Source organism: Citrus sinensis, chromosome 7, assembly GCF_022201045.2.
Source record: "Citrus sinensis cultivar Valencia sweet orange chromosome 7, DVS_A1.0, whole genome shotgun sequence".
Taxonomy (NCBI): Eukaryota; Viridiplantae; Streptophyta; class Magnoliopsida; order Sapindales; family Rutaceae; genus Citrus; species Citrus sinensis.
The window spans coordinates 27,201,931-27,229,783 of NC_068562.1; the positions used below are offsets into that span (position 1 = coordinate 27,201,931).

General features: G+C 37.1%; 1 protein-coding gene and 2 long non-coding RNA genes across 10 annotated transcripts; 2 read left to right on the forward strand and 1 right to left on the reverse strand.

Moving 5' to 3' along the window:
- Nucleotides 1-1,479: 1,479 nt before the first annotated feature.
- Nucleotides 1,480-23,857, forward strand: LOC102628176 (uncharacterized). Of its 5 annotated transcripts, none has more exons than XR_008050682.1 (6): nt 1,481-1,733; nt 2,409-2,535; nt 2,654-2,711; nt 2,806-3,083; nt 3,182-3,340; nt 23,336-23,857. XR_008050682.1 is itself a non-coding variant. In XM_052431566.1 (5 exons), the coding sequence occupies exons 2-5, from the start codon at nt 2,411-2,413 to the stop codon at nt 23,540-23,542; spliced, it is 510 nt and encodes a 169-aa protein (XP_052287526.1). In that variant the 5' UTR covers nt 1,480-1,733; nt 2,409-2,410; the 3' UTR covers nt 23,543-23,857. The 5 variants fall into 5 exon arrangements, 2 of the variants coding, with proteins under 2 accessions (XP_052287526.1, XP_052287525.1); XR_008050683.1 differs by having other exon boundaries at nt 1,489-1,733; nt 2,806-2,865; nt 2,940-3,340; XM_052431566.1 differs by lacking the exon at nt 3,182-3,340 and having other exon boundaries at nt 1,480-1,733; nt 23,494-23,857.
- LOC127898941 (uncharacterized) lies at nt 3,350-6,202 on the forward strand. Of its 4 annotated transcripts, XR_008050687.1 has the most exons (8): nt 3,350-3,513; nt 3,768-3,905; nt 4,080-4,489; nt 4,633-4,725; nt 4,991-5,086; nt 5,172-5,309; nt 5,436-5,621; nt 5,701-6,202. It is a non-coding gene; the product is annotated as an uncharacterized LOC127898941 (long non-coding RNA). The 4 variants fall into 4 exon arrangements; XR_008050686.1 differs by having other exon boundaries at nt 3,350-3,905; nt 5,166-5,309; XR_008050685.1 differs by having other exon boundaries at nt 3,350-3,905.
- A 310-nt stretch (nt 23,858-24,167) lies between the features above and the next one.
- LOC102629038 (uncharacterized) lies at nt 24,168-26,355 on the reverse strand. The gene is made up of 3 exons (XR_008056370.1): nt 25,994-26,355; nt 25,245-25,334; nt 24,168-24,784 (listed from the first exon to the last, which is right to left on the reverse strand). It is a non-coding gene; the product is annotated as an uncharacterized LOC102629038 (long non-coding RNA).
- Between the last annotated feature and the right edge of the window lie 1,498 nt (nt 26,356-27,853).

A 27,853-nucleotide genomic window follows, 5' to 3' on the forward strand; every position in this document is an offset into this window, starting at 1 on the left:
TTGAAAATAAAATTTTTTTACATTATGAAAATACTTCTAAATTTAATAAAAAATAAATCCCGAATAAAGGTGTTCAGCCTATTTTTATTAAATTTAGATTTTATAAAATTTTAATAATTTTTTTAATAAAAAATTATAATTTTGCAAAATTTTATTAAAAGAATTGAATTTACCTATTAAAAAAAATCCCAAAATTTTAGTAATTTAGGGGATTTTTATTAAATTCCAAAGTTTTGCAATTATTTTTATAATTATAATTTTTATTAAAAATAAAAATTTTAATTTTGAAATTTATTTTTATTAAATTTAGGGGTATTTTTATAATTATAATTTTTTATTTTTAAATTTTTTTTATAAAATAAAATGATCTTTTAATTTATTTAGGGGTAAAATTTTCATTTCATTTAAATTATTTAACAGTGTTAGTGCAAAAGTGGGTAGTTGATACAAATTTAAAAAGAAAGGTGGTACAAATAACATGTTAGAATTTTGTGGTGGTTGGATGAACATAAGGTAAAATAGAGGTGATGTAATGATAATTTTCCTTAATTTTAATATATTTTTATTGTTAGTTTAATTTGAGGTAGAGAAAAAAAAAACAAAGAACAAAGTAGAAATTTTCATTTATTCTATTATTATTGAGATTTTAAATTTAGTTTTTAAAGGAGTAGAGGGTATTCTTTTGTCAATGTTGTAGATAAAGTTTTGATTAATTTTATCTCATAAAACAAAATGGGAATAAAGGATATATGCTCCACCAATGGCTGTTTGGTCATTCTTTCTTATTTCACTACTTTATAACTAGTTAGGATGTTATAATAGTTTACAAAGAGCTTCACAAAAGACTCTTCTAATTTAACTCTTCAAATACTTATTAGTTTATCTATGTTGTAAATAGAAGAATGAAAAAATTAATCATCTTTCAAAACACTTTTCAAATAAAAATATTTATTAGCTTATCTATTTTGACCGAACATTATTAGACTTAGTTTATGAAGCATGTATTTTATATATTGATAATTAATTTCATGTCAATATTGGATGATATAAATCACATATTTTTTATGAATAAAAAATTGTACACAGTCATTAATGAATTGGACATGTCATTATGAAGTAATTTTATACCTTTCCTATCTCTACAATGAGTGATTTTTTTTTTTATCGCTAAATTGGAGATTTCAAGTAGAAAAGTTAACTCGCTGTCAATATAATGGTAATACATATGGTGCCAACAATGAAACATAACAATCATTTCCTTTGGTATCCTTATAGAAAAATCTCTATGATAAACTGGAACATTTAAAATCTTAAGTGTTTATAAAATGGGTCCAGCTACTGTGCATACGTGATTTGGAATCACATATTTTTGTCTTTTTCCTATGTGGCCGTTAGATTGGAAAGAGGAAAATCCAACGGCTCTAAACTAACATATGCTAATAAAGATGTTAACTGGTCACCGGCATAACCAGTTAACATCTAAAAAAAAATTAGGGTTAGAAAGATCGTTGGGCGGGGCCCTGTCGTCAAGGGGTTTCTGGCGGCAATTGTTTAATCAGGCATTTCATATCCACACGTTGGGGTAATAGAGGAGAAGGTAAAAAAGTGAAATAAATCCATCAATAAGCTGAGAAGAGAACTGCAGAAGAGCCGTCATGAAGGGGATTTTATGAAGATGAAATTGTCGGTGGAGAATCATTTGCTGGTGATTGAACGCGCAAGTGAAGATTGAGGTGCGCTTTTCATAAGAGTTGCAAACTTTACGGTCGTAGTTAGCATGCTTGTGAATAATTTATTTGTGTAATTTTACAGTGGCTATATTGGGGTCCTGAAACTATACAATGGGATGAAATTATATAATTGGATACACACAATATAGGGGTATTTGCTTGGGCAATGTTGATGTAAGTTGGGTTTAATTTGACCTTCCTGTACATTTAAATTTATTCTCTCGATTGTTTCTTGACGGATGCTTTCGGAACAGTTTTTACCGGATGATAAAAGCTTAACAATTAAATAAGTGTCTTCGTATATGAGTGGTTTTATGTCGATTGTGATGGATATTGTCTTCCATACACTTCAAACTGAGTCGTTCTTGCTTATTTCTTGGAGGTTAGACACCGTCAAGTTAATTTGGTTGAATGAATTTCAATATGCACGTTGAAGTGCGTGACGACAACCATTGAAATTGGGTTAGCTGTGTTACCCGTTTGAACTATCCTCGTTATGTCACTATAGATTGTATAATGTAGATAATATAACAATTTTCAATGAATAGATGGAAATTTAATTGGTAATGGTTATATGAAATGTAATAATTAAGTTTTATGTGAGTGGCCTGAAGCGGTGAAAGAAGACAGTAAAAGTTAAAGCGATATTTTTGATCCATGTGGAGTTGCCTAATACAGGTATGGATTTGGAAAGAAATCATAAGTGGAAGGCTTGTGATTATGACAGCCATATTGAATTAGTGAGCACTGTGAATGGTGAAGGACAGGAAGGGACGCAAAGTAGCTATGGATTTGTGAGCTACTTGTAAGTTTGTGACTAAACCAATACTGCATGGATAAATAAATAATTTTTTCTAACATACAAGAGTTAAGTTGGTTTTTGGCTAAACGAGATGTTTTCCTTGAAATGTGTAAATGCTCAGTGGGGAAGCTGTACGTCGGATGAAGGCAAATGATAAAAGAGCATGCATTACAAGAGAGGTTAGTAAGATAGAAGTGTTGTTTTAATTGATTTAGCTATAATTTTCATATTGCTACAAACGATAGGTAATATTATTCTATTCAATTCCGGTAGGTTCGAAAAGAACTAGGATTGGAATTTAAGAACTTACCTCCGGCTGAAAAAAGCAAATATGTAAGTCAGCAGCACAGAGTTGACAAAGTTGCTCACGATGAGGCAAAATTTTTGACCCGGTGCGCGCCTGATAGGTTTGAAGTTGTTGTGGGACAACTGACAGATAAGCAGAGGGAAGTAGTTTGTGAAATGGGATTGGACAACCTCATTAAGCTAAATTGTGGCAGGCTGAAGAGGAAACTATGCTGCTGGCTTGTTGAGAGGACAGACGTGGCTAGGTGTGTGATAGAATTGAATGGTAGTGAGTTACAAATTAGTGCCAATAGTTTTCGGTACATAATGGGGGTAACTGATGGGGGATTACCGCTCCTGTTAGAGGGTGATAGGTCACACGTGGCAGCATATCTAGAGAAGTACAATGTAACATCAAGTGGAATTAACATCAAGACATTGGCAGATATCCTGCAAAATTCAAGGGAGGCTAACGAGGAATTTAAAGTTACATTTATGTTATTTACCTTGTGCACGGTATTGTGTCCTCCCATTGGAGTACACATAAGTTCATCATTCTTATTTTCTTTGAAGGACACTCAGTTAATAAATAAGAGGAATTGGGTAACATTTTGCTACAACAAATTAATTCAAGGTATTACTAGGTACAAGGTGGACCATCTTGCGTATGTTGGTGGCTGTGTGCTATACCTGGAGGTAAATTTCACATTATTTAATTACAGGTTAGTGTATAATTAATACAATTTTATATAATGAAAAATGTAACATTAGGGCGTACGAAGAATACCACATATTGATTTATCACTACAAGACATTGTTTCGAGAAATATGAAAAAATATAGGTTCCTGTAGCATTCGTTTTGCAATTCTGCAATGTGATCATGCAACAAATTATTTTCAAGTACCGATAGAAGTGAACTAATTTTATGTATTACTGTCGTTGGGTGTAGATATTGTTCTTTAATTCAATTGTATACGGGGGACTACGTAGAGATAGATCGATATGTCTGGTTGCACTATGGAACAGCTGCGAGATGAAGAGGTTAATAAAGTGGGTAGAAAAGAAAGGTGGTTATGGGAGCATTAAGGTTTGTTAATTATATATGTCATACAATGCGTAGTTGGTGTTTTATGATTGATGATCTGATAAATAATTCTATTTTAAATGTATGAGTATTTGTTGTTGCAATGGTGTGTCATCAGCATACTTGTAAACTACTTGATGCATTAAAATGTTAATGTCCGAAACCTTTTTGTGTCAGGTGTCGGTCCCTGTAAACGCAGGTGCAGTGACGAGTTACCTGGGGGCAGTTGTATTTCAGTGGAAGAAGATTGCAATAATAATGCATTGATTTGTCAGCACACTAACATAGTTGATGACCACTTGAAGAATGGAATCCATCAGCACAGGGCTGGACCTTTTATTGTTCCTATGTCCGTGGAGCTTAGAGATGTTAAGTTAATTACATACATCATGGATGAAGACTTAGATGAAGGGTATGCACTAAACAACATTGTGTAACCTAACAAAGGTGTTACGGTTTATCCGAAATTAATATTAATGTAATTAAGGTAACAAACATGTAAGGAGACCATTGTGAAGACGAGCAAGCATTGTTTAAGTAGGAAATGCATGCTGTCCTTAGCACCCCAACGCCTGATCAATATAGAGGTTAGTAACAGAGATTATGGTTATGGTAATGTTAATTTTGCATTTATTCATTTCATTCCACGTTATGTGCAATTGAGATTATAGTAATTGGGACGTAGACTGTATAAATGATGTCGACAGTCACGTACTTATATATCTTGCAGATTATCTCTGTCGTGTCTGAGCTACTATCTACAAGGCAGAAAAACAAGGGGAATAAGCTAATGTACAATTGGTTTCTACCAGTGCTTAATGCTGTAAGCGACCGGTCACCACTATTCATTCATTTAATGGGCTGCTCAGTTTTTTTTAGCTCTGTCGATCTAGTAGTTGTTGGAATAAATGGTTACTTGCTGGGTATTTGCTATCTTGATATACAACACACAATTTTTTTCTTTCGCGCAATACGTGTCAGTTGCCTCTTTATCCCACTACAGGCATCTGCAAACGTAATTATGATTAAATAGATATGTGAATTGGTCAAGAAGTTATGGTATTAATATATGAAAGCGTCAATTGCAGCAGCAGACAGTGTGTGGAGAGGGACTCCTACAGAAGTGGGTTGAGGAACATGTCAGTATAAATCAAGAGATAATGGAACTTCGTACATATGAGAGGGTAGGGATAAATAAGGTGCTTTAAATTTGGTTTTATATTTACTATTCAAAAATGCGTGAATGAAAGTGAAATCAATTAGTTACAGATTATTATCCCGGTGAGCCATGGATTCGCACATTGGTACTTGTTAGTTGTTTCAGTACAAGAGCATTGTGCCGAGATATGGGACCCAGTGCCAAGTTCGATGATGTCAAACATCTTTGTGACAGAAGTCCAAAAAATTGTAAGCTATATTTGGTTTATTTTAATGGAAGAGCTGGTATTTCCATATTATTAATGTGATTTTCAGTTGACTTGTTTGTCATTATTTGTTTGCACTTCACTGCATGACAAGTTGCTTGATTTTTAGCTTACTTGTCTTGACACGGTTCTGAATGAGGAGATCAGCCAAATATTTGGTCGCACATTTAAATTTCGCACCTTCTCCATTTTCCAGCCGTATTTTGTTGTGAAGGATTGAGAAGCACACGACTATGCCCTTTGCATTGCTACCTTAATGAAGGACATTGGGCAAACTCAACAACCTCAGACACAGGTAGTATCTATCATTTTTGACATAAGTTTTTGAGCCACATATATAATGGTGATGTTGATATACTTTGATATCGGTACAGATTGGTTCTGATTCACACGGAGAACGTTTACGACTTATGTTGCTGTTGGTCCACTTTGAGGATAATTGTGTGAGGGATAAAGTTTTTGAAAGTGCAAACATTTATCGTCGGGGAATAGAAAAAGATGCTGTGATTCGAGATCAAGATTTGGCAATCCGGCTGAGGGCTAATAGACTGAAGTAAAGGAAAATGGGACATGGGCCACGGAAATAACTACAGTAGATGGATATTTATGTTTAGTTGAGGATTTAATCGGGTAGTAAACTTATGCCTTATTGGCAATTTAGGTTATGAGTTGGCTAGGTTTATGGGTTATATACCAATCAATTGTAGTCATAAATTGTGGAGTTTTAAGATGTTTTACCTCATTTTCTGGACTGCAAGTAATTCGAGGGTGCACTAAAGTGGGGTGAATTGGGTATTTGAAAAAATATGCCAGTGTACCACGCACCTGGGATGTAACTAATTGTATCAACCAATTTTATTAAAATAAAAATTGCCGCATAAGCACAAAATGAGATACATAAAAGAAATAGCAAGTTAGCCACGCTTTTATAGTTTGTAGGTGGTTGGACAAATTTCTCCGTCGTGCACGCCTCCAAATTAGCGGCACTTGAGGATTTTGTTTACTAAACCTCTTAAGGTCTGAACCTCTCTTACAATTGATGATGACGACGATATATCTCAGTCATAATATCACTGTTACTGATTACTTTAAATGTAGCTGTATTGATTTCTATTGTTTTTTAACGAGTCGATTACCCGGTAAAAAATATCGGATAGCCGTGTAGTCTCTAGAATCGACAAAAAAAATTCAGAAAAATCGGTTGTCCCGTTGTAACAATTGTTGCCGTGTCTATTGTAATTTATAACGAGTCGGTTACCCGGTTAAAAATACCGAATACCCGCTTAGTCTCTGGAATCGACAAAAAAAATTCAGAAAAATCGATTGTCCCGTTGTAACAACTGCAGCCATGTCTATTGTAATTTATAACGAGTCAGTTACCTGGTTAAAAATACCAGATACCCGCTTAGTCTCTGAAATCGACACAAAACTTTCAGACAAAGCGGTTGGCCGCTTGTATCAACCGGGTAGCCGAACAATTCGTGGAATCTCTAATCTGCAATGATTTACTTCATTCGGTTAGCTGGTATATAGTAGCGGTTAACCGATTACGTAAATTTTTTCATGGGTTGTTGTAATTCCGCAACATTTTGTTTAGTTACACTTTGGCAAAACAATTAATGTAATTATTTAAAAAAATGCTTTAAAAGTTACGAACTCCACAAGTTCCAACCCATAATTTATGAACTTTTATTAATGTGATTTTCATAGATTGATTTTCTTTCCAACCATAAAACCGTAGTTACTGCATAATATGTACTACTTAAGGATGACGAAGAGTATCTGGATCTTATGAAAAAAATGACACGTCAACCATATTGGAAATTTCAATACCTTGAGAATTAATATGAAATAGATTAGTTACAGGAGTGATGCATGGTAATTCTAGTTTGATATCACAACCACTACTACAATTAGTTATAGTTAGTTGTTTATAACGTTACACTATTATCAATGGTGGAGTATAAGTAAGGTGAAACAACGGCAAATCATGTCCTATGAGACATTATTTGTAGATGGATGGGACAACTGAATTAAAAGTTAATATTACAACCTGCACTCACGATACCATTATCCTTGCGGCCTCCAGATGTGGCCGTAGTTTGTAGCATATGTTGATGTACTACAGACGCCTAGATCATAATTAGGTAAGAAGCCTTGGATACTTGTGTCTTCATTTGACTCATTATCTGTGCCGACGTGAAATTGTTGGTACCATGCCTCTGAATCGCTGTCAATGCTAAAGTCATTGGTACTATGTGTCCTTGTGAATTCTGCATTTACGCGGTTGTTTACTACCGGAGTTTCCCCACTTATTCTCACGCCGTGTCCTCTTGAACTCATTACTGAATAATTTTGACACATGAATTGATTGCTTTGTGTTGTACAATTAACATTTGTTTGCATTGGTCCTTTCGTAGCTTTGCACTTTCGGACTGTGTGTCCGGGTTGGCTGCACCTGCTGCATCTTCTTTTATGCGGAGGCCCAATTTTCTTCTTCTTCTTTCGACAACCTTTCGTCAACACTATAACCGGGTCTTGGACATGATTTCTTACTCCTAAATCGCCCTTCGATTTTCCTTTTCCTTTATCACATTTGAGGGCTTCCAAGCGTAGAGTCAAGCTGTGTATTTCTGCGATGGCAGTATGAAATGCCTGATCACTGTTGTACGCAAGCCGCTGGAGGTTTCGACAAGCTGCATGTAGCAATCCTAGTCGTGCCTCCATGCTCATATATGCCGCAGTCGATATTTCACTCGTCTTCTGTGAACAGACCTCGAGCTTTGCCTCCTTAGTCCATCTCGTGGATACTATACATTTGGGAATTGCTTTCATGTTTTCTGCCTTCATCACTGAAAAAATATGCGAACACGGAATGCCTACAGTCTCGAGCATCAGACAATCGCATGAAACACAATCCCAAGAGCCCTTAATTTGGACCATCCACTCATTATCTGCAACATTATATTTTTATACTCGAAATACTCTAATTCCATCGTTGTTGCTCACCTGTGATGATATAAGGATGCCTTCCTTGTGAATCTACTCTCTTATAATTCGAAACATAGCTCTCGTGTAAATGTCTCCTATTTGCTCTTCGTATGCCTTCATGTGAGTTCTCAATACGGGCCTGCCATCGTTGCTATCAAAGTCATCCTTGCCTTCAGCTTCCCGCTGCCTATCCATTAACTTATCCATTTGCTTGACAAAAGAGATGAGTCTAAGTCTGACACTAACATAGTGATTTAGAAACGCGTTCATACTTTCCGATCGCTGGGTGCTCCTCATTCCACCTGAGAACTTCCCTTTTAAAAATGCCTCTGCCCACATGTGCTTGTCACTGTACACCTTCTTCACCCATTCATGGTTTTGAACATGATGGTTGGCCACTAATTCTTCCCACTTCTGCTCGAATTGGTCTTCGGTGTAGTGTTTCAGCATGCACCTTTGAAATCCATTAGTGAAGTCTTTACTGTTAATGTTTGCTTGCGCATTTCTAGCTAGATGCCAACAACAAAGTCTATGCACTGATTTTGGGAAATGCTTCGATATTGCATTTCTCATTGCCCTGTCGCCATCTGTTAGAACAGTCTTTGGCTGCTTACCCTCCACCGCTTTGAGGAAAGTTTCCAATAACCATGTGTACATATGTTCGGTCTCATCCGAAAGTAATGCAAATCCAAATACAATTGTCCGCGTATGATGATTCACTCCTAATAACACAACAAAAGGTTTTTGGTATGCATTTGTCCGATAAGTTGCATCAAACGCAACAACATCGCCAAAGATGGCGTAATTTGCACAGGCTCCTCCATCACACCAAAATAAGTCTCCCAATTTGTTCTCCTCATTAACTGTGTAGGAAAAAAAATGCTGGATCATCACTCTTTTTCGCTTCTAGGTATGATAGGCAAGTTTCGGCATCCGATTCCCTCAGTTGTTTTCTAAATTGTGAGTCCAATCCATTCTGTATATCCTTCCGCATATATCCCACATTATTGTACCCTCCTGACATCTCAACTATATACTCGTGTATTTGGGAGGGTTTCACCCCAACCTTACGTAGAGATGACACAACAGCCAAGTCTGATGTAGAAACCTTCCGATGAGACCTTATATAGTGCACATGCAGCGCTGGCATTAGAGTGTGATTGTGCCTGGCATTGAATTGTGTACATATCTAGGTGCTGTTTTCATCCATTCGTTTAATCTTAAACGCGGCGTGGCAACCTGTTCGGGTAAGTGGTTTTGGCTCTCTTTTCCTATTTTGCTGATCAATAAACCTCCTTGCTTTGTATCTTTCTCGACTGCAGACCCACTTTCTTCCAGTGAGCACACCCTTAGTGTTCCATCTCTTATTATGGCGACGAACACCGAAACCCATTGACTTGGCGTATTGACAATAAAAAGCTTCAGCTGCTTCATCAGACAGGAACTCCCTACCTAATACATCTTCCATCTCAGTCGGTCATAAGTCTGGTTCGACATCAGCAACATTACTTGTCATGCCATCCGTAACTTCGTCATCCACACTCTGCGCCGTTTCCATACATGTCTGACCTGTGTCTTTGTTGGTCTCATATATTCCATCGGCCTCATTGTTCACCCTGTTAATGTTATTGTCTACGTACATTTCACTATCTGATAGGTGTAGCACTTGGTAATTTATATCACTTTCACTGTGAGAACTCGTGTCTGAAGACATGTTGTAGATCCAACCCACCTTGAACATGCAAACAAAATTATTTTGTTAAGGTTTACTGTCATGAACATTGTAGTTAATATGCTAACTAGATACAGTCCAATATCGTTACATGATATTTGTTCCAAGTTTTCCCACAGTCATGGTTAACAATATCTGATTACCTGAACCTGTCATCTTAACCCACCTTAAGTACAAAATAAAACGTTCGAAATGGTGTGGTGATAAAAGGCTTGTGTCAAGAACTTTGAATGTGCATAGGCAAATTCATTGTAAGCGAAATAACATATAACAACTTACTTAGGTTAGCAGCGCGTTTTGTTTGTCTCCTTGCCAATGGGTCGATGCGAAGATACACCTTACAGTGCTTCCTATTTAGGCATCTACAGCAACCATTATTTTTCCACCATATTTGTGCATATAACCTTAATGAAGTGCCACAAACTAAAACGTTATAATATTTAGCCTTTCTCTACAGGCAGCAAATGTCAACGACAAAACCAAACTAATAATCATTACCCTTAAAAGGAGGACTTATTTACTTTTCTCCCACCTTTTGTTACTACTTAAATTTTTTAAACAGTCAAAAAAGTAACTTTTTTGAATAGTTGTTTGGCGTCATCATTTTTTAACTTTTCAGGTTTGACCTTAAGTCCATCCATCACACTGTCCCAAAATTAAATTGATGTCGGCTCCTTTTTTATGGGGTTTTACCCTTGCAACCCCTGTACTTTGGTTAACTCAGAAAACACTTTGATATGATTAATGTGCTCTCCCTCCCCACATTTACTTATCGTGATCTCTCATTCTTGCTAAGCCTGTCTGTGCTATCTGGCTTTTCGTAATGTAACCCCTCCTTTGATAAATACTTCCAACCGTGTGGTACAAATATTAGTGCAAGCTGAGAGGCTCAAAGAGAAGCAATGTTGTTTCACACTACAGTTTCATATGATTGGCAAGCTTTGAATTAGCGTATAACCTTAAATAAATGAAGTATAACTATCAAAATATTGCCCGTTCCCCAGCATCTATTGTGCCAAGTGTTTCGAACATAATTTCACTTTCTTCAAGTTGAAACATAACATTATACATTCATTTCTACTGATCGTCCACAATTTCCGAAACGAGGATAAAAAATTCTATTACATCATAGTCATGGGCACTTAATCCATGCGAGCATTCCACATCTAAGACATTAATTTAACAATAACTGCAGTAATAACAGCAGTTACACCCACAACTACTCCAACTTCCAGCCATCGGCGGTTTGTGAGTGCACTGTCATTTTGCCTTGCGAGGAAGGCTGCCGATGTTTCTCTGTTTCCTTCTTATGCCCTCTGCATAATTTGTGATGTTGAAACTTCTTTGCAAGCAGCACAATGCTCTTCATATGCCTTTTGAGCAGATTCAAGTGATTTGTACTACTTAAATGAGTTCCCAGTGAACCCATTCACTAGCAAGTGACATTTAGCCCACGAATCATAAACCCCCGGTTTCCATCCAACAAACACCACATAATATTTCGTGCGGCCCATTGCGATCCAAAACCTGTCATTATGGTTACACACAAGTCAGTCGTGGATACGAACAGCAACAACATTCTGTAATGGTCATTGAAATTGAAAAGCACAGCAATTGATAATGAACATCTATTTCACGCATCACAATCAGCCACTTACAAGCTTAGTCACCGCTTAACTTGAAGACGTAAATGTTGAATTAGACCCACCCTCTTGTCTACTATCCTCACGCCCCCCCCCCCCGCGCACACAACATATGGGTATCAGTGGAGGAGCTTTTTTCAGTTGTATGAGCAAAAATCTTATTACCCAAACGGCTAGCTTCCCGGCATCGAAGCCGGTTCCTAAAGGCTTATTTGGGTTTGGGAATAGTCATATGGCCACATCGATGGTTGTTTGACTTGCCTACAGGATAGCGGGAGGCGGCAGTCGCGGCACGGCTAGGGTTTTTCACTTTTTCTTATGTAATCGCGATTTGTGATGGAAAATAGAAAGAATGAAAGATAGAAAAAAAATGAATCGCGATTTCTTAGGGTTTTTTTTCTTATGTTTCTATTTATATTCATTAATAAAAATAATATTAAAAAATGAATCCGAGTCCGAGTTTCGGATTTACGAGTTACCCCAAACCCGGACCCGGATTAATCTGGGTTATTAAAATTCATTCCGAATCTATATTTTTTTATACTCCGGTTCGGGTTCAACCCGGCCCAGATTATCCGGGTCCGGGTTATTTTGCCATCCCTAGCACACATGTGGCTTAACACAAGCTTCATGGGTGTGATTGATTTTGTTATAACAAGATTAGTTGATCAAACAGAGTCGTAGTGTTAATTGATCAAACAGAGTCATTTATATATATATACCAGTAAGAAATATACATATACATATATATATATATATATATATATATATATATATATATATATATATATATATATATCTATCTATCTATCTAATCCATACATCTGCGGATCAGATGCAAATTTAACTCAATCCATATCTAATCCACTATTTTGCGCATTAGTTCTCTCCAACTAGTGAAATAAAAAAAACTAATATAAAAATAATTTTGCTACCAATTAAATTTAAAATTGAATAAAATTTTAAATTTTAATTATTTAAATGAAGTGAAATTAATACATTTAAAGTTTCAAAATAAAACACATCGAGACTAATTATTCAAATAAAGCTACAATAATACGTTCTAAGTTCCCTATAATAACACAGCAAGCTTAATTATTCAAATAAAGTTACAATAATACGTTAATATAACACTGAAATTAATTATTCAAATAAAGCCACAATTAAATGAAATGACGAAGTTTCTGAAACCAAACACATTCTGATCCAACACCTGGGCTGTTGCACCTGTCGAAAAGTGGTGATTACTTAGCTGTCCACGATGGGAACCAGGAGAAGTCGTACGGGTGGCGATCTTGAAGGTTGTGATAGTGAAATTGTTCAGCTGGAACCAGTGAATGTGAAGTGGCTCGATGGACTTGGGAAAGAAGATGGTTTGCTCTCGCCGGGATCATGCGGCCGATGTCCTTCAAATCCGTGTCGAGAGTGTATCCAACCAGTATTGAGTGTTTCTAGTGTGTGTGACGGCGGGGAAGCTTAGGGTTTTTTGTTTGCAAATTGTTGGTGACTTGACGTCATGTTACTTTGCTTTTGATGTAGAGGAGTTCCAAATTGTTGGTGACTTGGCGTTAGGTTATTTTGCTTTTGCTAGTGCGTGTGACTTTGCTTTTATTTTGTTTTACAATTTTTACAAGTTATATTTGTATATTTGATTATTTAATTATTTTTCATTTTATATTATTACTGGATAATGGCTAAGATATGTTATAGTGCTTATGTAACTATGTAATGTCACATTTATAATTTTTTAATTAAATTTATAATAATTTTGTAATTATAAATATATGTATATATATATTTATGTAATTATAAATAAATAAATATATATATATATATTTTGTAATTATAAATTATAATATATATATATAAATATCAGAAGTGAAATGAGTAAGAATGTGCGTAATTAATTAAAAGGAACTTAATGGAATATTGTCCAACTTATTACGGACAAATATATTAATTAATAGTATAATATATAATAAGCCAATTATAACAATCGCATTATCAAATATTGTCCTACATTTTGTAATGTTAATAATATATTAATATCTTACTAGACAGTAGTAATTATATTAAAGTGGTGATTAATTTAATGAATGCAAATTATTATTATTAATAAAAAATATTGTTAATTATAATAATTAAATTAATAATATAGTTTGCAAATTGTTAACAATAATTCACCTAGTAGTATTTGTCATTATAACCACTAAAAATTGTTGTTACGACTTATTTTGTTTCACATTCTTTTTTACAGCGGCTGACCGCTACAATATCGCGGATATCCGGATTGTTCGCGCTAAACCCTAGACAGATGGTTCTTCTTCTTACACACGCGGGCAGCCGCTTGTTTCTGGCTGTGAACCCAAATCATTAGGCTCACTATTTCCCGTTCAAATTCCCCCTTTTTCCCTCACTTTGTCCGCCGATAACGTCATCAAAATCATGTCCCCGATAGTATTGTTCATCGTCTGAAGATATTTTCACCATACAATCGTGGATACTGGTGATTCCCAAATGTGCCATTTTCCCCAAAACGCTCGTGAAGCCCGATTTTGACAAAATTGAACCCGTAAACTCTCTATACTCACTGACTTTCGCTTTATTACCGGTGAAATTTAGCCATTTTTTGTTTAAATCGTTGCATCCAAGTGCCTGTATCAGTGTCAATGGGGAGGTCCAAGCAAACGTCCCGAAAGCGAAAGGAACCCGAAACTGAACAGCACGAGTTCTTCACGACTCACTTCGGTAGCCAACGATTACGAAAGCGTTATTACGAACAATTTATGACAAGGTCAGATATAACCTCCTATTTTGTTAATCTAGATTTTCTTGACCATTTAGCAATATGTGATAAAACTCTTAGGGATTTGGTGGAGGCTATGGGTTGGGCAAACTTGTTGACACTGAGGGAACCCATTTATCCTAGTTTGGTCAAGGTTTTTTATTCTAATATGTTGATTTCGGACACTGCTCCTAACAAGATTTTCACCAACGTTGGTGGGGTTGAAATTGCTTTTGATGTTGAGGAGTTGAATAGGATACTCATGATTCCAAATGAAGGGTTCCAAGTTTTCTCATCTAGGAAAAAAATTCAAAAGCCTTGGTTTAATGTTGTGGATGCTGTGCGGAACATATGTAGGAGATCCGATTTATCAGAATTCTTCTGTAATGCGTCTTTTAAAGCTCAAGCATTACCACTTCAAGTTAGAGTGTTGCACAGTATTATACAACACTTCATTAGCATTAGAACGGGGCACTTTGATGAGGTCACTCGTTTGGACGTGCGTTTGTTGGATAGCATTCTTGTGGACAGGAAGGTAGATGTAGGGTATATTCTTGTGCAGCACATGCTAGACACCCCTGACAACAAAAGCCGATCTCTGCCCTACAGTAGTATCATCACCCGAGTCCTTAAGTATTTTAAAGTTCCTATCACTGAACCACCGCTCGATGAGTGTAAAGAATTAGGAGAGGAGATTATTACTAGCTTAGGGTTTCAGTGGAATGTTAACTATGACGTATGGTGAAAGAATCAGAATTTGAACATCAAACCAACTGTCATGGCTCCTACAGATCTTCAGATGTTTAATGATGTCATGCCTCCCGATAAGCTTCTCGATCTGCACATCTACTTGCGGGGAGCGTCTCGTTCATCCCGTGCAAATGTGTCTAAACCTCGTCGCCGGGGTGATGATCCTTTATCTTCTTCTGCTGACGCTGCAATACAAATGCTGTTATCCAAGGTCTGTACCATACCCAGCCAGATTGCCACAATTCAATCAAAACAGCAACATCTTGTTGACCAACAGCAGCAACTCTTTCAATCACAGGAGCATCTATGTACATAGCAGCAACAGATTTTGGATGGACAGTAGCTTATCTTTAGGAATCTGGGCACCTCCCTGGTCTCTTCGTCGTTCTCACATCCGCAGCCTCATCCGCCTCCTACTGAATAGTCATAATGTTTTTTTTCACAATTTATGCTTCTGTAAGCATTAAACGCTTTGTACTGACATGTGCTTGTTTATACATTGAGGAGATCAGTTGCTTCGGTCTCCACCGTTTTGGAAAGTTTTTAAATGTTTTCAAATTAGTTTTTAAATTGTGCATTGTTGTTATTCATCATTTCATGAATCAATGTTTTAATATTATCAATTGTGGACTAAATAACGCAAAACAAAAAGTTTATAAAGTCACATTTGTAAAATAGAGCAATGTCTCCATGGATCTTTGGCTAAACCATTTTTCATCGGGATTGACTAATAATTCCAGAGGCTTTGCGGTTAGCCGCTTACGTAATCCGGCTAACCGGTGTAATTACAGAAGTAGAGAAAAAATGATTCCAGAGGTTTCACGGCTAGCCGCAAACATAGTCCGGCTAGCCGGTCAAAATATGGAGTTTTGATTACAGAGAGTTAGCAGCCATCCGCATAAATAAACCGGCTAGCCGGTCGAATAGGGATATCGAGTCACCGATTATAGAGGGTTAGCGACCAGTCGGTGATAGGGAGTCGGCTGGCCGCCTTAAAGACAATTTTGTGTCAGAGAGTTAGCGGATAGCCAGTCATATGTTGCGGCTAACCGCCTATATAAAACATTCGACAGAAGATTCCAGTGGCCAAGCGGCTAACCGATTAGTTTGAGCGGCGACCGGATTTGTGCTTGTGTTCATTGCAAGGGGATCCGTATAAGTAATCGAGCTTGTTTGTTTGGACCGGCTTATTATTGTTAATACATTCACCACAAACGGGTTGTTGTTGACCCCAACATGAATGGCTTACTATTGACAATAGTTTGGTTCCTTGAGTAAAAATCGTATGCATAAATTGGGGTGCTGTGTGGTTGAGCAACAGAGCAAACCATGAATTCTTCATTCAATTGCGAGATATTGTACAAGGTAATTAACTGAAATGACCGATCACATATGTCACAAGGCATAGACACCTAGTACATGACATGGAACACCAACAAAACATGATAATCAAAAGCTCATAACAAGAGCGTTGAAGACATATTCCGGCGAGAGAACTTTCAAGGAGTCAGTTACCGTCAAAAGTGGTGCATAGTGGGATAAAAACATAACATCATCGCCTTGCATGAACTCATGGTTTTGCTCAATTGTTAATTTTAAGCTGACTTAGCCTGCAGTGCATCCCCATGCATCATATGCGGGAATGCTGCACTGTCCCCACTGTGTCCAGTTTCAGCCATTGTCGTAGCCTACGACAGAACACATTAATGAATTAAAATCGATAAATGGCCGTCACCATAGCTAGTTATAGCAATATCAGTGATATCTCACAACTAAAATTAATAAGTTAGGGATGTGCGTGTTTTTTCTTACCGCAGTGGATGTTGAACCTTCAGGCCTTGTTGCTATAGGCTTAGCTATCTTGCAAAAGCGCTTGTTGTGTCCAATCCCTTCGCACTTGTGACACTTGTATGCGCGTTTTGCGCTGGACGATGGCGTCTCAGAGCTTGCATGGATTGGCTTGTAAACTGTGTTACTCCCTATATGTGGTTGCGATGGTGGAGGAGTGCGGACAGCTTCCATCAGATGTTGGGCCGGAGCGTTATGAGACATATGAAATTCTTGCAACTGAGGTGATGCTTGCATGATGCCTTGAGGTGGTGCATGGACATGCATATGAGTTGCACCTCCCACCTGAACCCCATTCACAACTAGAGAAGACATTGCAGTGGGCATAGGAACGCAAATGGGCCCGCCATTTACCGGCATTCCAGATAGGGGTAGTGACGGTACTGCTTGGGTACCTAGGTCTGCCATTTCAGGAGGAGCCAGGGCCGGGACAGGAACGGTGTGATGGCCAATGGGATGGCGAAAGCGGCCTCCCATGTCCACAATTACAGGGTTATCAACCCCCATACCAATGTTTGGTGTTGGTGGTTCTCGTCGATGGGCACCAATAAGTGTGAAATTCACCAAAATATGAAGTGAGTGCTCCCCTCTCTTCATGCTCTCATGGATCACCACTTCAAGTACGTTGTCGGAGAATAATCTAACCATACGACCCAGCCAAGATGGTACACACGTGGGCTGGAACAGATGATTTGGAGGCGAATCCTCATTTTACAGGGCTGAAAAAGCTATGAAGCACAGGTTCAGAAGCTTGAAGCAGGTGGGACGAACAGTTTGAATGCTAAGCCTCTCACCCATATACTCCAAAATGTACGTGAAGTGAGTGCGTGACTCGTAACCAGTACCAGTAGGCTGAACCATCTGAAAATAATAAATAGTCAGCGAAATTATAAAAGGAACAACTTCATGCAACGAACATGAAAAGATTAAATGCTGAAGTGTAAAATATGCTGGGAATGAGGTTGCCATGACTATTTGCAGACAAAAAATTGGGTATTATATTGCTGAAAATGGTGTTGTGTGTGTGCTGGAGCACATACAATACTTTTTATTTCATTTTATTCACTCGGAGGAGCAAAAAAACACATGAAAGAACATATGATGTGTGAATCACAAGTGAACATGAAATAAATAACCGAATAAGTAAACAAAAGTAAACTGCGAAAGTATTCACGAAAAGCTACCTTATGCAGTTGTTCCAATCTTGCACAGATCAATGGATATATGCAACTCTTATACTGCAATGGTGGAGGTAGGAGGCAGAAATACATCACGTGATCCATGTATGATAGGACATTTGGCTACAATATCGAGACAATAACATTTGTCCTGTGATCCCTCTACTTTCAAACTTTGACAATTATGATTCCAAACCTTCTCCATTTGCATACGCACACTCACAAGAGTTGTGCGTTAAATGTTAAAAAACTTCAAATACTTAGTGCTTATTACCAGCCGTTTCTTCAATGGATGAAGAATAAATCAGCATACCTCGTAGTCTAATAGTGGAGGGGTTAAACTTCGATAAGTTCAATAGGTAATTAGTAAACCGTATGTGTAAACATAACACATGACGACCGCGAACTATCGTCAAATAATACTGTTTCCGTTCGGGGATAGTCACTACTCAGTGCATACAAGGGCTCTATTGCAAAGTATTAAGGTTTGATGAGTTAGATATCATTGAATGGCACCGATAAACTCACACGAACCGCAAAATAAACTGCAATACGAGAAGCAGGAACACTGCTGCAAACTAATAAGGTTAGTAGGTAGCGTTATCAAATCCCATTTTAAAAAACATATCGCTTGAAATGACTTGATTTATTTAACGCGACATGACGTTTTGACTTTTTTTTTGAGTTGTCTGAAAACACGGAGGGTTGTTGGGGTAATCATGACACATTTACTTGTCAAATCAAAAAACTTCTGTGCCCTATCAAAGCGTCATTGGATAAGAAAGTTACCTATCATTCCCCACGTGCCATTACTTTCCTTCCAAGCTCCCCTAATCCATATCCAAGGACGGTTGCTAGCCAAAGACATTAAATAATCACAATTGAGGACATGGCTAAGGTGAGAACGTTGCAAGTAACAGCTTCTCACTTTCCCATTTCCATCACCTTGCATTAGGACCTCTTTCTCTCTCCTCTAGCACCGATGGAAGTTCCCCACTAGCTGCTGTTACTAAAGCTGTAACATAGATTTCTCTCCCACAATTGAAATTGAAAACATGTTGACATGCTTTGAGCGGAAGCAGGCCACTGTAGTATCAAGGCATTAATAACGGCACCCACATTGTCATGGCGGGGACCACAATAAAGTAATTAGTCAATAAATAGTACATTGATTGAGACATTCGCTTTTTTTATGAGCATTAGTCCTTCTTTTGCAAAAAGTCAACGTCCCGTCATCCGAACAAGCCTCAAACAAAAAGGATGTAGGTGCTGATTTTGGTTTCAAAGATTTCAAAAGTTTCATCCGCGTTCGCCAATTCCTTCGACAACGCCTCCAATGAGTGGGAGAGCAGCACCATTCACTTAAATCGATTACTGCAACCACTCTTGTTCTAGAGTGTCTATAACTAAAATCAGTTAGGTAATTAATTAATTACTTTTTTCATTCAAGTAATACTACTACTAATAGTACAATTATAACTATATAAACAACAACAACTACTACTACTAATTATACTAATAATAACAATAATAACAACAACTCAATTATATATAGTATTATTAAAAAAAGTCAATAATATATATATACAAATAATCAGACTAATGTTAATACTAATCTCCTATACTACAACGATAATCTCCATACATTGAATGAGGACATTAAGCATGTCTGTTGATGGTCGATTTTCTAACCCCAGTATCGACTTTCAATTTTCAACTTACCTAACTCCACAGAAAATAGTTTTGGGCCTTTTAGAGACTTTTGCGGGCCTGAATATTATGAGTTGCATTACCTTTACAAGCCTGGATGCGGCAAGTTACATTGTAATAGTTGCCTTAAAAAGTCAATTCAACCCGCTCACACAGTGAGTCCACACACGGGGAAAACCCTCTAACATAACAACAAATAAAATGATGAACACAACCTTTGGTCAAAGTAGCTGGGTCCTCTAATAAAAGAAGTCTATGTAAACAGTTAGATGATCATGATGTTGCAAATGGTCCTATACGATGGTGCCACCTGCTAGTTCGTGGGCGAACTTCCATATCTCACAAATGTAAAATACGAATATTGCACAACTTCTCGCTCTCTCCCAAGTTTAAGGATTTTATAAAGGTTCTATTGCAAAGAGACCATACCACGCATGGAAACAACATAATGTACAAACGGAGGTACTATTTCAATCTAGAAGAATATTAGCTCCCAGGAACGAGCAACCTGCAAATTTATTCAACCTTCGGTGGTTGAAGGGATAGATAGCCGGTATATAGTAGTAGCACGGCCGATTTAATCCACGAAATCGTTGACTATCCAAAAAGCAAATTGATGAACAACCGGCAACACAACCTGCGGAAAAAGTCAAAGACCGCGCTAATGAGGTATTCGGTGTACGCATGAACTAAACTAATAATCGTTTAAATCATCTCTCAAAAAACACCACGCCTGAATAATGTAGTATTATTTGGCCAAAGTAGAAGAACATGAGAAAATGCGGAGAAAAAAATTTTCATACGTGTGCACTTTTTGAGTGTTATTATATTCTTTTCAAAAGCCAGGGTGTATATTATACATTTTCTATATATTCATACAAAATATTATCTGTGTATATTTTCAATGGTTATTGCATGGAATTGTTCAGGGAACCCAAAATTTTGCGGACTTCCCCAAGGTCGGTTGATAATATTCCGTGGAATATTGAAGATGTTGAATCAGCTACCTGTGCATTGAAGATGATAGCAAATGGTATGCGTAGAAGACACGTTGCCCGGGTATTGTTTCCAGATACGAAAACATCAGTAAATGAGGGATGTTCCAATGTTGAGGGTCTTCAATGCCAAGGGCATGAGGAGGACGGATCACCTCATAGATGTCAGCTACAGCTGCCTAACCATCACAATCCCCTGGTAAATAATTCAAAACATGTGTCTCAACAGATGAGGGGAGGATATATATCGGACACTGAGGTAGCAGATGCCCTAATTAATGTGGATGAGGTTAATAATTAAGATGAAACTATCGACAATAGTTTACACTCTTCTATTAACCTTTTTGTAAAGGTAGTTATGGGAGAAGAACCACCTTGGATGTCGTGTAATAATCAGTGGCATGCAGCTGACTTCTCCAAAGATGGGATTGTGGCTTTGAGTGACAACAGTGAAGATGACATGGCACTACAGAAGTCATGGGTTGGATACGAGGATGATTTATTTGAAATGGCAGTTTTAATCAAACGGGAAAGATCTTCAGTTGATGGGTTTGTATTCGAACAAGGGGGAAGCAACGTTATGATAATGAAGCCATGCCAAAGATTTAAAGATGAATTTCAGTTTCGAAGAGCTGTGGAGATTCAGGCAATGCAGAATGGTATCAAACTCTGTGTAATGGAGAATACAAGTACCGTCATAAGCTGCGAGTGTTCTGACCTTATTTGTGATTGGAAAGTTAGAGCAACCAAGGTCCGAAAAGGCAATGTTTTCGTATTGCAGGAAATATTCCCTCAGCATACATGCAAGAAACGCAATTGTTCCCGTGGGGGACAGAGTGGAGTGCTGCAAAATTTTTGCATTGCTGCGTACAAAACCCAGACCTTGATTTGGATACATTAAGGTATCAAATTGAAAGAAATTATGGTCTGAAATACCCCACATGGAAGTTGGAGGCCATGGACAAAAAGGTAAAATTCTGGCTACGAAAAGATCATATGTATGGGTATGAACGCCTGCACCAATATAAAAGTGAAATGTTGAAGCTTAACAACCAAAACATTGTCACAATCCAAGTAAAAGCACTCGACGACCCAGCTGGTCCGAAATTTGACCGGATGTTTGTTCTATTCGCTGACTGTTCATATGCTTTCAAGACAACATGTCGAAGACTACTAATTGTAGATGGATGGGAGATTGACAGTCCATACAAGGCTGTGATGCTTGTTGCAGTGTGTCGTGATGGTAATGATGATGTGCTCCCTATCGCTTTTTGTGAAGTGGAAGAAGAGAACCTGCATTCATGGTTCTTTTTCCTTAAGAATCCGTATGACGGCCTTCGTATAGACTACATGGATTATGGAAAGGGTATTTGCATCTTGTGTGATGGGGATAATGGAGTTGATGAGGCAGTGTCAGAGTTTCTTCCCTACGCTCATTATAGACAGTGTTGTTTCAGCCTTTGGAAAAAGCTTATGGAGCAATTTCCACATGCACCTGTCTATTCATTATTTTGGGCTGCTTGCAGGAGCACAAACAAGGATACATTCGAAAACCAAATGAATCTATTACGCAAAGAAAGCAAGGACTGTCATAATTGGCTTATTGCTATAAAATGCCATAGTTGGCCACTTCACTGCATGCCTGAATGGATTAAGAGCACCGACATAACTATAAGTGCCACAGAACAACTTAGGATTTGGTTGATGAAATACCTTGATATGAACGTGGCAAATAGATTTGCTGCAATAACACAGGAAACTGCAAAAGTGATTGAAAAAAGGTACTTGGCTGGGTGGGATTGGGTACATGATAAAGTAACACCAGCAGCATGACAACAACTCATACAAAATGCCATTGAAGGTGGTGGGTGGAGAGTTGGAACTGGTGCAGACCCAAATCTTGCAGTTGTCACAATGAATGGAATTAGCTTTATAGTTAACAAACAATTGTTGGTCTGCTCTTGTGGCTTATGGCAAATTTCTGGAATACCATGTCCCCATGCTTGCCAATGCATCAGCCATTGGGCTGAAACATATGATGACTATGTACACGAATTCATGACAGTGGAGTCTTACAGGTCAACGTATAGACCAGGAATGAAAGAGCTTCCTGAAATTTTAAAGTGGGAGCCTCAGATCGCAAACGTCATTCAACCACCGCCGAAAAGGTTTCTGGAACCTATAAATGTAGACAATAAAATAGAGGTACCATCCGAGTAACTATATAATACGTTGTCAATATACTTCATTCAATTTTTTTACTATGGATATACAAAAATAACTTTGAAGTTGTTTATTGTTGGTGTTTAATTACACCATCGCAGCAGAGCCTGACACCTCTGTTACAATCCGACAGCCTCAGCGTTCACAGCAATAGCAGCTCCGACGGATCAATTAGTAAGTGGGATAACTTGATCCAAATGCTATAGTCAAAAGAATTTATTGTACACGTTTTCGTTTATTTCTCTGTGCACGTATTTTAAATTAGTTTCAACAATCTCATTAAGATGTTATCGTTTTTTTGTCTCTATGCAGGCCTGTAGAAATGGTTTCACCTATCATGCCATTATCGTTGACTATATAACTACCTTCTTATATGATTGCTTTCGTCTTTAATGCATGTGCTCTGATTTTGTTTTGGCTTCAATCCAGAACCTTATCTCGTGCTCTTTAGTTCGGTGGTGACGTTGATTATTTCTTAAAGATATGCCATTTTCAGTTAAATTAAAAAATCCTTCTCTGATTGGTCATTGCAAATGCCTGAGGTCTGGGACTCTTTTTTGTTATCGTGGTGTGTAATCGTACATTTTCTAGGTTATTCTATCGTTGCCAGTGGTTTATGTATTGCCAACAATGTTCTGCCTGGATTTAATGCTTATGCTTATGTTAAACAATATCATTACTCAGTATTAAACGGTTTATTAGCCTACATCGCTCATGAATAACGATGATGGTTCGGTCAATAAACTCATTGCAGCCTTTCTCTCTTGCTGGGATGTGACATTACTCAGCTATACCATTATTTGCTCCATTTCCTTGTGTCAAGCATTTTCTTACTTAAGTTTCTGAATATGAGTAAAAAAATTCACAGATTATTCTTTGTTACACTACAGCTATAGAGTTAAAATTTGAGTAAAAAAATTTAAATGGACTTAAAAATTGAGTAAACAAAATTTTAACAGCCAAAAACATCAGGAAAGAGAGCAGAATACCAAACTGAACTTTATTATTTTACTAGTAAATTACTTGACAATGTAGTTCACTACATTTATCGGAACTGAATAACAGTGCGAGTATAGTCCTCTACACAAAATGGCCCATCTTTTGAAGGTGATAAAAAAAAAATTCGAATGAGTTGATGTAACAGTGCCAAGGACAGAAAGATGCACCCTTCTAAGTAGCTTAACATCAGATACATGTTTGCAAATGCACACGCTACTCAATATTTTGTTTTATCCCACAAGTGATAAGTGCCAGATTAAAATGAAGAATAACATTCATGAATCTGTAACTTGCTTCCTTGCCTGTTGCTGCTGCTCATGCTTAGATACTTTATATTCTACAATTTCGCGGGATCAGTGTTTGAGCATCACATGATTCTCACTTCCATAAACAGCTGCTTGCACGCTTGCCATTAACTCTGCAATCAAATTGCCGCCTACAAATTCCTTCTGTTATTACTGCAGCTTCTAATAACGTGTCAATTATCAACACCACTATACTTGTCCAAAGAGAGCTTTAGGAGCTTCAATCATTCATCTTCACTCTGCTTACGAACTTCCAGACCTTCAACATTATGATGCGCAATGGCTGAATCACGTCAGCACTGCAATTACATTTGCCCTTCACTCTTGGAAAATTTTTAATAAAAAAGACACTTTTCATATTCACCTCAACATATCCTCATCTACAGCAGGCAAATCCCACACATATTTATGAAACACTACAACCAGAGCAATCGCTCCCCCAACATCACCAACCAGCTTACTTTAACAATTGATATGGCTTGTAAACCCCAGCACATCACAGATACATATGTTCACAAAAACTTTGTCTGTCATACCCTCTAAATATGTGACATCATAACAACATCAAGCATGGTATAGCATATCTCCTCTTTAGCAATAGAATAGTATTCATATGTGGTAGTCCGGTCACAATTTAGTATAACAAAAATTATCAACATACACATGTTCTCCTAATTGCATTCAAATAATAAATGGACTGTCATTAAATCAGGTACCAATTCCTCTGATATTGAATTAGCCATGAATTAAAAACCTTACTGTTATTGTGCTGCTGAAGAACTCCGTAAAACGGTTCCAACGTTTGGTCAGTCAAAGCTTCGCGGGAGGTTATTTTCCCATCTCAGATTCCTGCAGTAAAATTGAATTTAAAACATACAAATATCACTCTAAAGTGCCAGGACTGGCTTGCTAGTACAAAAACTTTGTATAATTGACTCCCCCCTTTGTCTGTCAATTCACTTGAGGAGGTTGATTTACAAACAAGTTTATATAAAAAATTACTAACTAAGCGAACCCCAAAACATAAAACAAAGCTTTGCAAGTTACTTCTTTCTCTAAACTCAATTACTACCACCGACTTAAATTGAAAAATTTGCCTCAGCTTCAATTATCAAAATGACAAGTTCTTGCAGCTCCAAAAATTTTTTCTTGTAAGTCCACTGCAACAAGAAATATATTCTTAAAAAACCTCGGCCCTAAATAAGGATTGCAGTTAAGAAGTTATCATCTTACATTTTTTTGCTTCGGCCTTCAAACTATCCTATTCGGACAGCATTTGCAGCTACTTCCGTTTGTTTTGTTTCTTCTTGTTTTTTCATTAATTGAAAAGCCTACATGACTATATATCTGTGTGTGTGTGTGTGTGTGTGTGTGTGTGTGTGTGTGTGTGTGTGTGTGTGAATCATCCAAGTACACATATGTTTGTAAACCTCGTGTACAGGGATTTTAAATCGCCTCAAATAAAGTATGAAATTAGATACATTTTTGACATTACGCTAGGCGCTTACCTCCCGCAAGAGCTTGCCATCACGCTCCATCGGATCCAAATTAAAGCCGCCAGCGGTCGTTCTGAGATGGTCATTCTTAATCTTCGCGAGGGGAAGGAGCTGAACTGGACTCATCTACAGCCGTTGTTGCAAATCGTTAAGGCAATTTGGAAGATTCGGATTGACCTGATTGGGAAGAAGTTCGTGCGAGAGCAGGAACAATCGGGCCACTGATGAAATTTACACTACTTTATACGCTTTCCCTAATTTATATCCTTCTATTCCCCCGTCCCCCCAAAAGAAAATTGCAGTTCTTTTCAACTCACTAAGTTGTGGTTAGGGAGCTGGCTATTTTCCTCATGGACCCAGCTTTTTGCTATCATAAATTATTTTCACAATGAAATTTATTCCAACGGTAATTGGCATGTAACGACGACTTGCATGTAATGAGTTCTTGCATTGACCAATGTGATCATTGTTTCTAACCATTTACTTGTTATTGCCTACCCCGCACCTGCACAATTTTTGGTGACCGGCTTTGAACCTATTCGTCAGGTTACTTTGACTTGTCTGTGTGTCTCTTTTTCATCCGATAGATAATATCCAACGGCAGGTTTGTTAAAAACAAAATTGGGCGATTCGGAATCACGGGTACAAAGTAGCCGGCTCCTTATAAAATATGGAGTGAGGACCATTAACGAATAAGTAATGTTCATATTTACAAAAACAAGCACAGAAACACAAACACAAAAATTGAAATAAATGTGAGAACAGATAACTATTTTTGAAATAATGCCCATTACGAGCATTACTGGTCTTTATTGTTTGTAACCGCTACTTGAAACGCCTTTAGTGCTGCAACTATTTGCTACTTTCTTGAAATCCCATCTTCGCACCAAACCAATCTTCAAACCCGGCTAATAATTACTTCATTTTAGAGCAATTCAGAAGTCTTGTCACAAATTTTCACCCCGATAAGTCAGGGGTTTACTTGATACAAATAAATAAACTATTTCTTTCCGTAAGAAATTGGTGTAAAATCGATTATCCAGATGTTATTATCCCAATTTATGAATCTTAATTTTCATGATGAGAAATTATACCCCTATTAACCATACAAAATAAATTTTAAAAATAAAATAAAACCATACGGAGTATACAAAGAGGGAGCGGTTAATATTTATTATTATTGTTGAAATAATTTATTGAAGTTCACCTAGTGTTTGTTTAATCTTTATATTTTAAAAAATAACTCAAGACACCTTACTGTTGAATATGTTACATTTATATCCTTACTTTTTCTTTTAATTTATAATAATATTCTTACAACATTATTCTTGAGAATATTAATGGAAAATAATTTGTTATATTAAACTTAAAAGTAACATAAAAATTTATACAAATTTTTATATTATTATTTTACTTTTGTTATTTTACGACTTTATATCGTATTAGAAAAGTTTAAGTAACTAGTTTTGCTCCTTGTGGCAAGCTGTTATCGGCAGCTGGAGCACGTAATCTTAAACCCAATAACTTTAAGTGGAAAATGTTAATAAGTATAATTATCACAGAGAAATCAAAAATATAAAAAGTATAAAAATCAAATAATCTAAAAATAAAATTCCACTATAAAAGAAAAACAAAACTAACATTACACGAAGGAAAATGGTCGTTAGTCTCGTGAATGCTTCAATTAACTTCCTTAAGTTTGTTCTTGTTCCTTTAGTTTGCTGAGACATACTGCAGTAAATGATGACTTTGAACGACTTGTCATTTTCTTCAGGAAATTAAGGAATTTGCCCAAAATTGAAAAGTAAAGTCATCTCTAACAAAGTTCGAAAACGTTTCTCAAAACTCACCAACCTTGCTTCCAATTCCTTC

Excerpts from the sequence above, each read along its gene's own strand:
- LOC102628176 (XM_052431565.1), top strand. The coding sequence starts at position 2,411 with ATGGATTTGGAAAGAAATCATAAGTGGAAGGCTTGTGATTATGACAGC. Across the intron at positions 2,712-2,805 it reads GAGCATGCATTACAAGAGAG|GTTCGAAAAGAACTAGGATT; the intron begins GTTAGTAAGATA and ends CAATTCCGGTAG. Across the intron at positions 3,341-23,335 it reads TACCTTGTGCACGGTATTGT|CAGCTCCGACGGATCAATTA; the intron begins GTCCTCCCATTG and ends TCACAGCAATAG.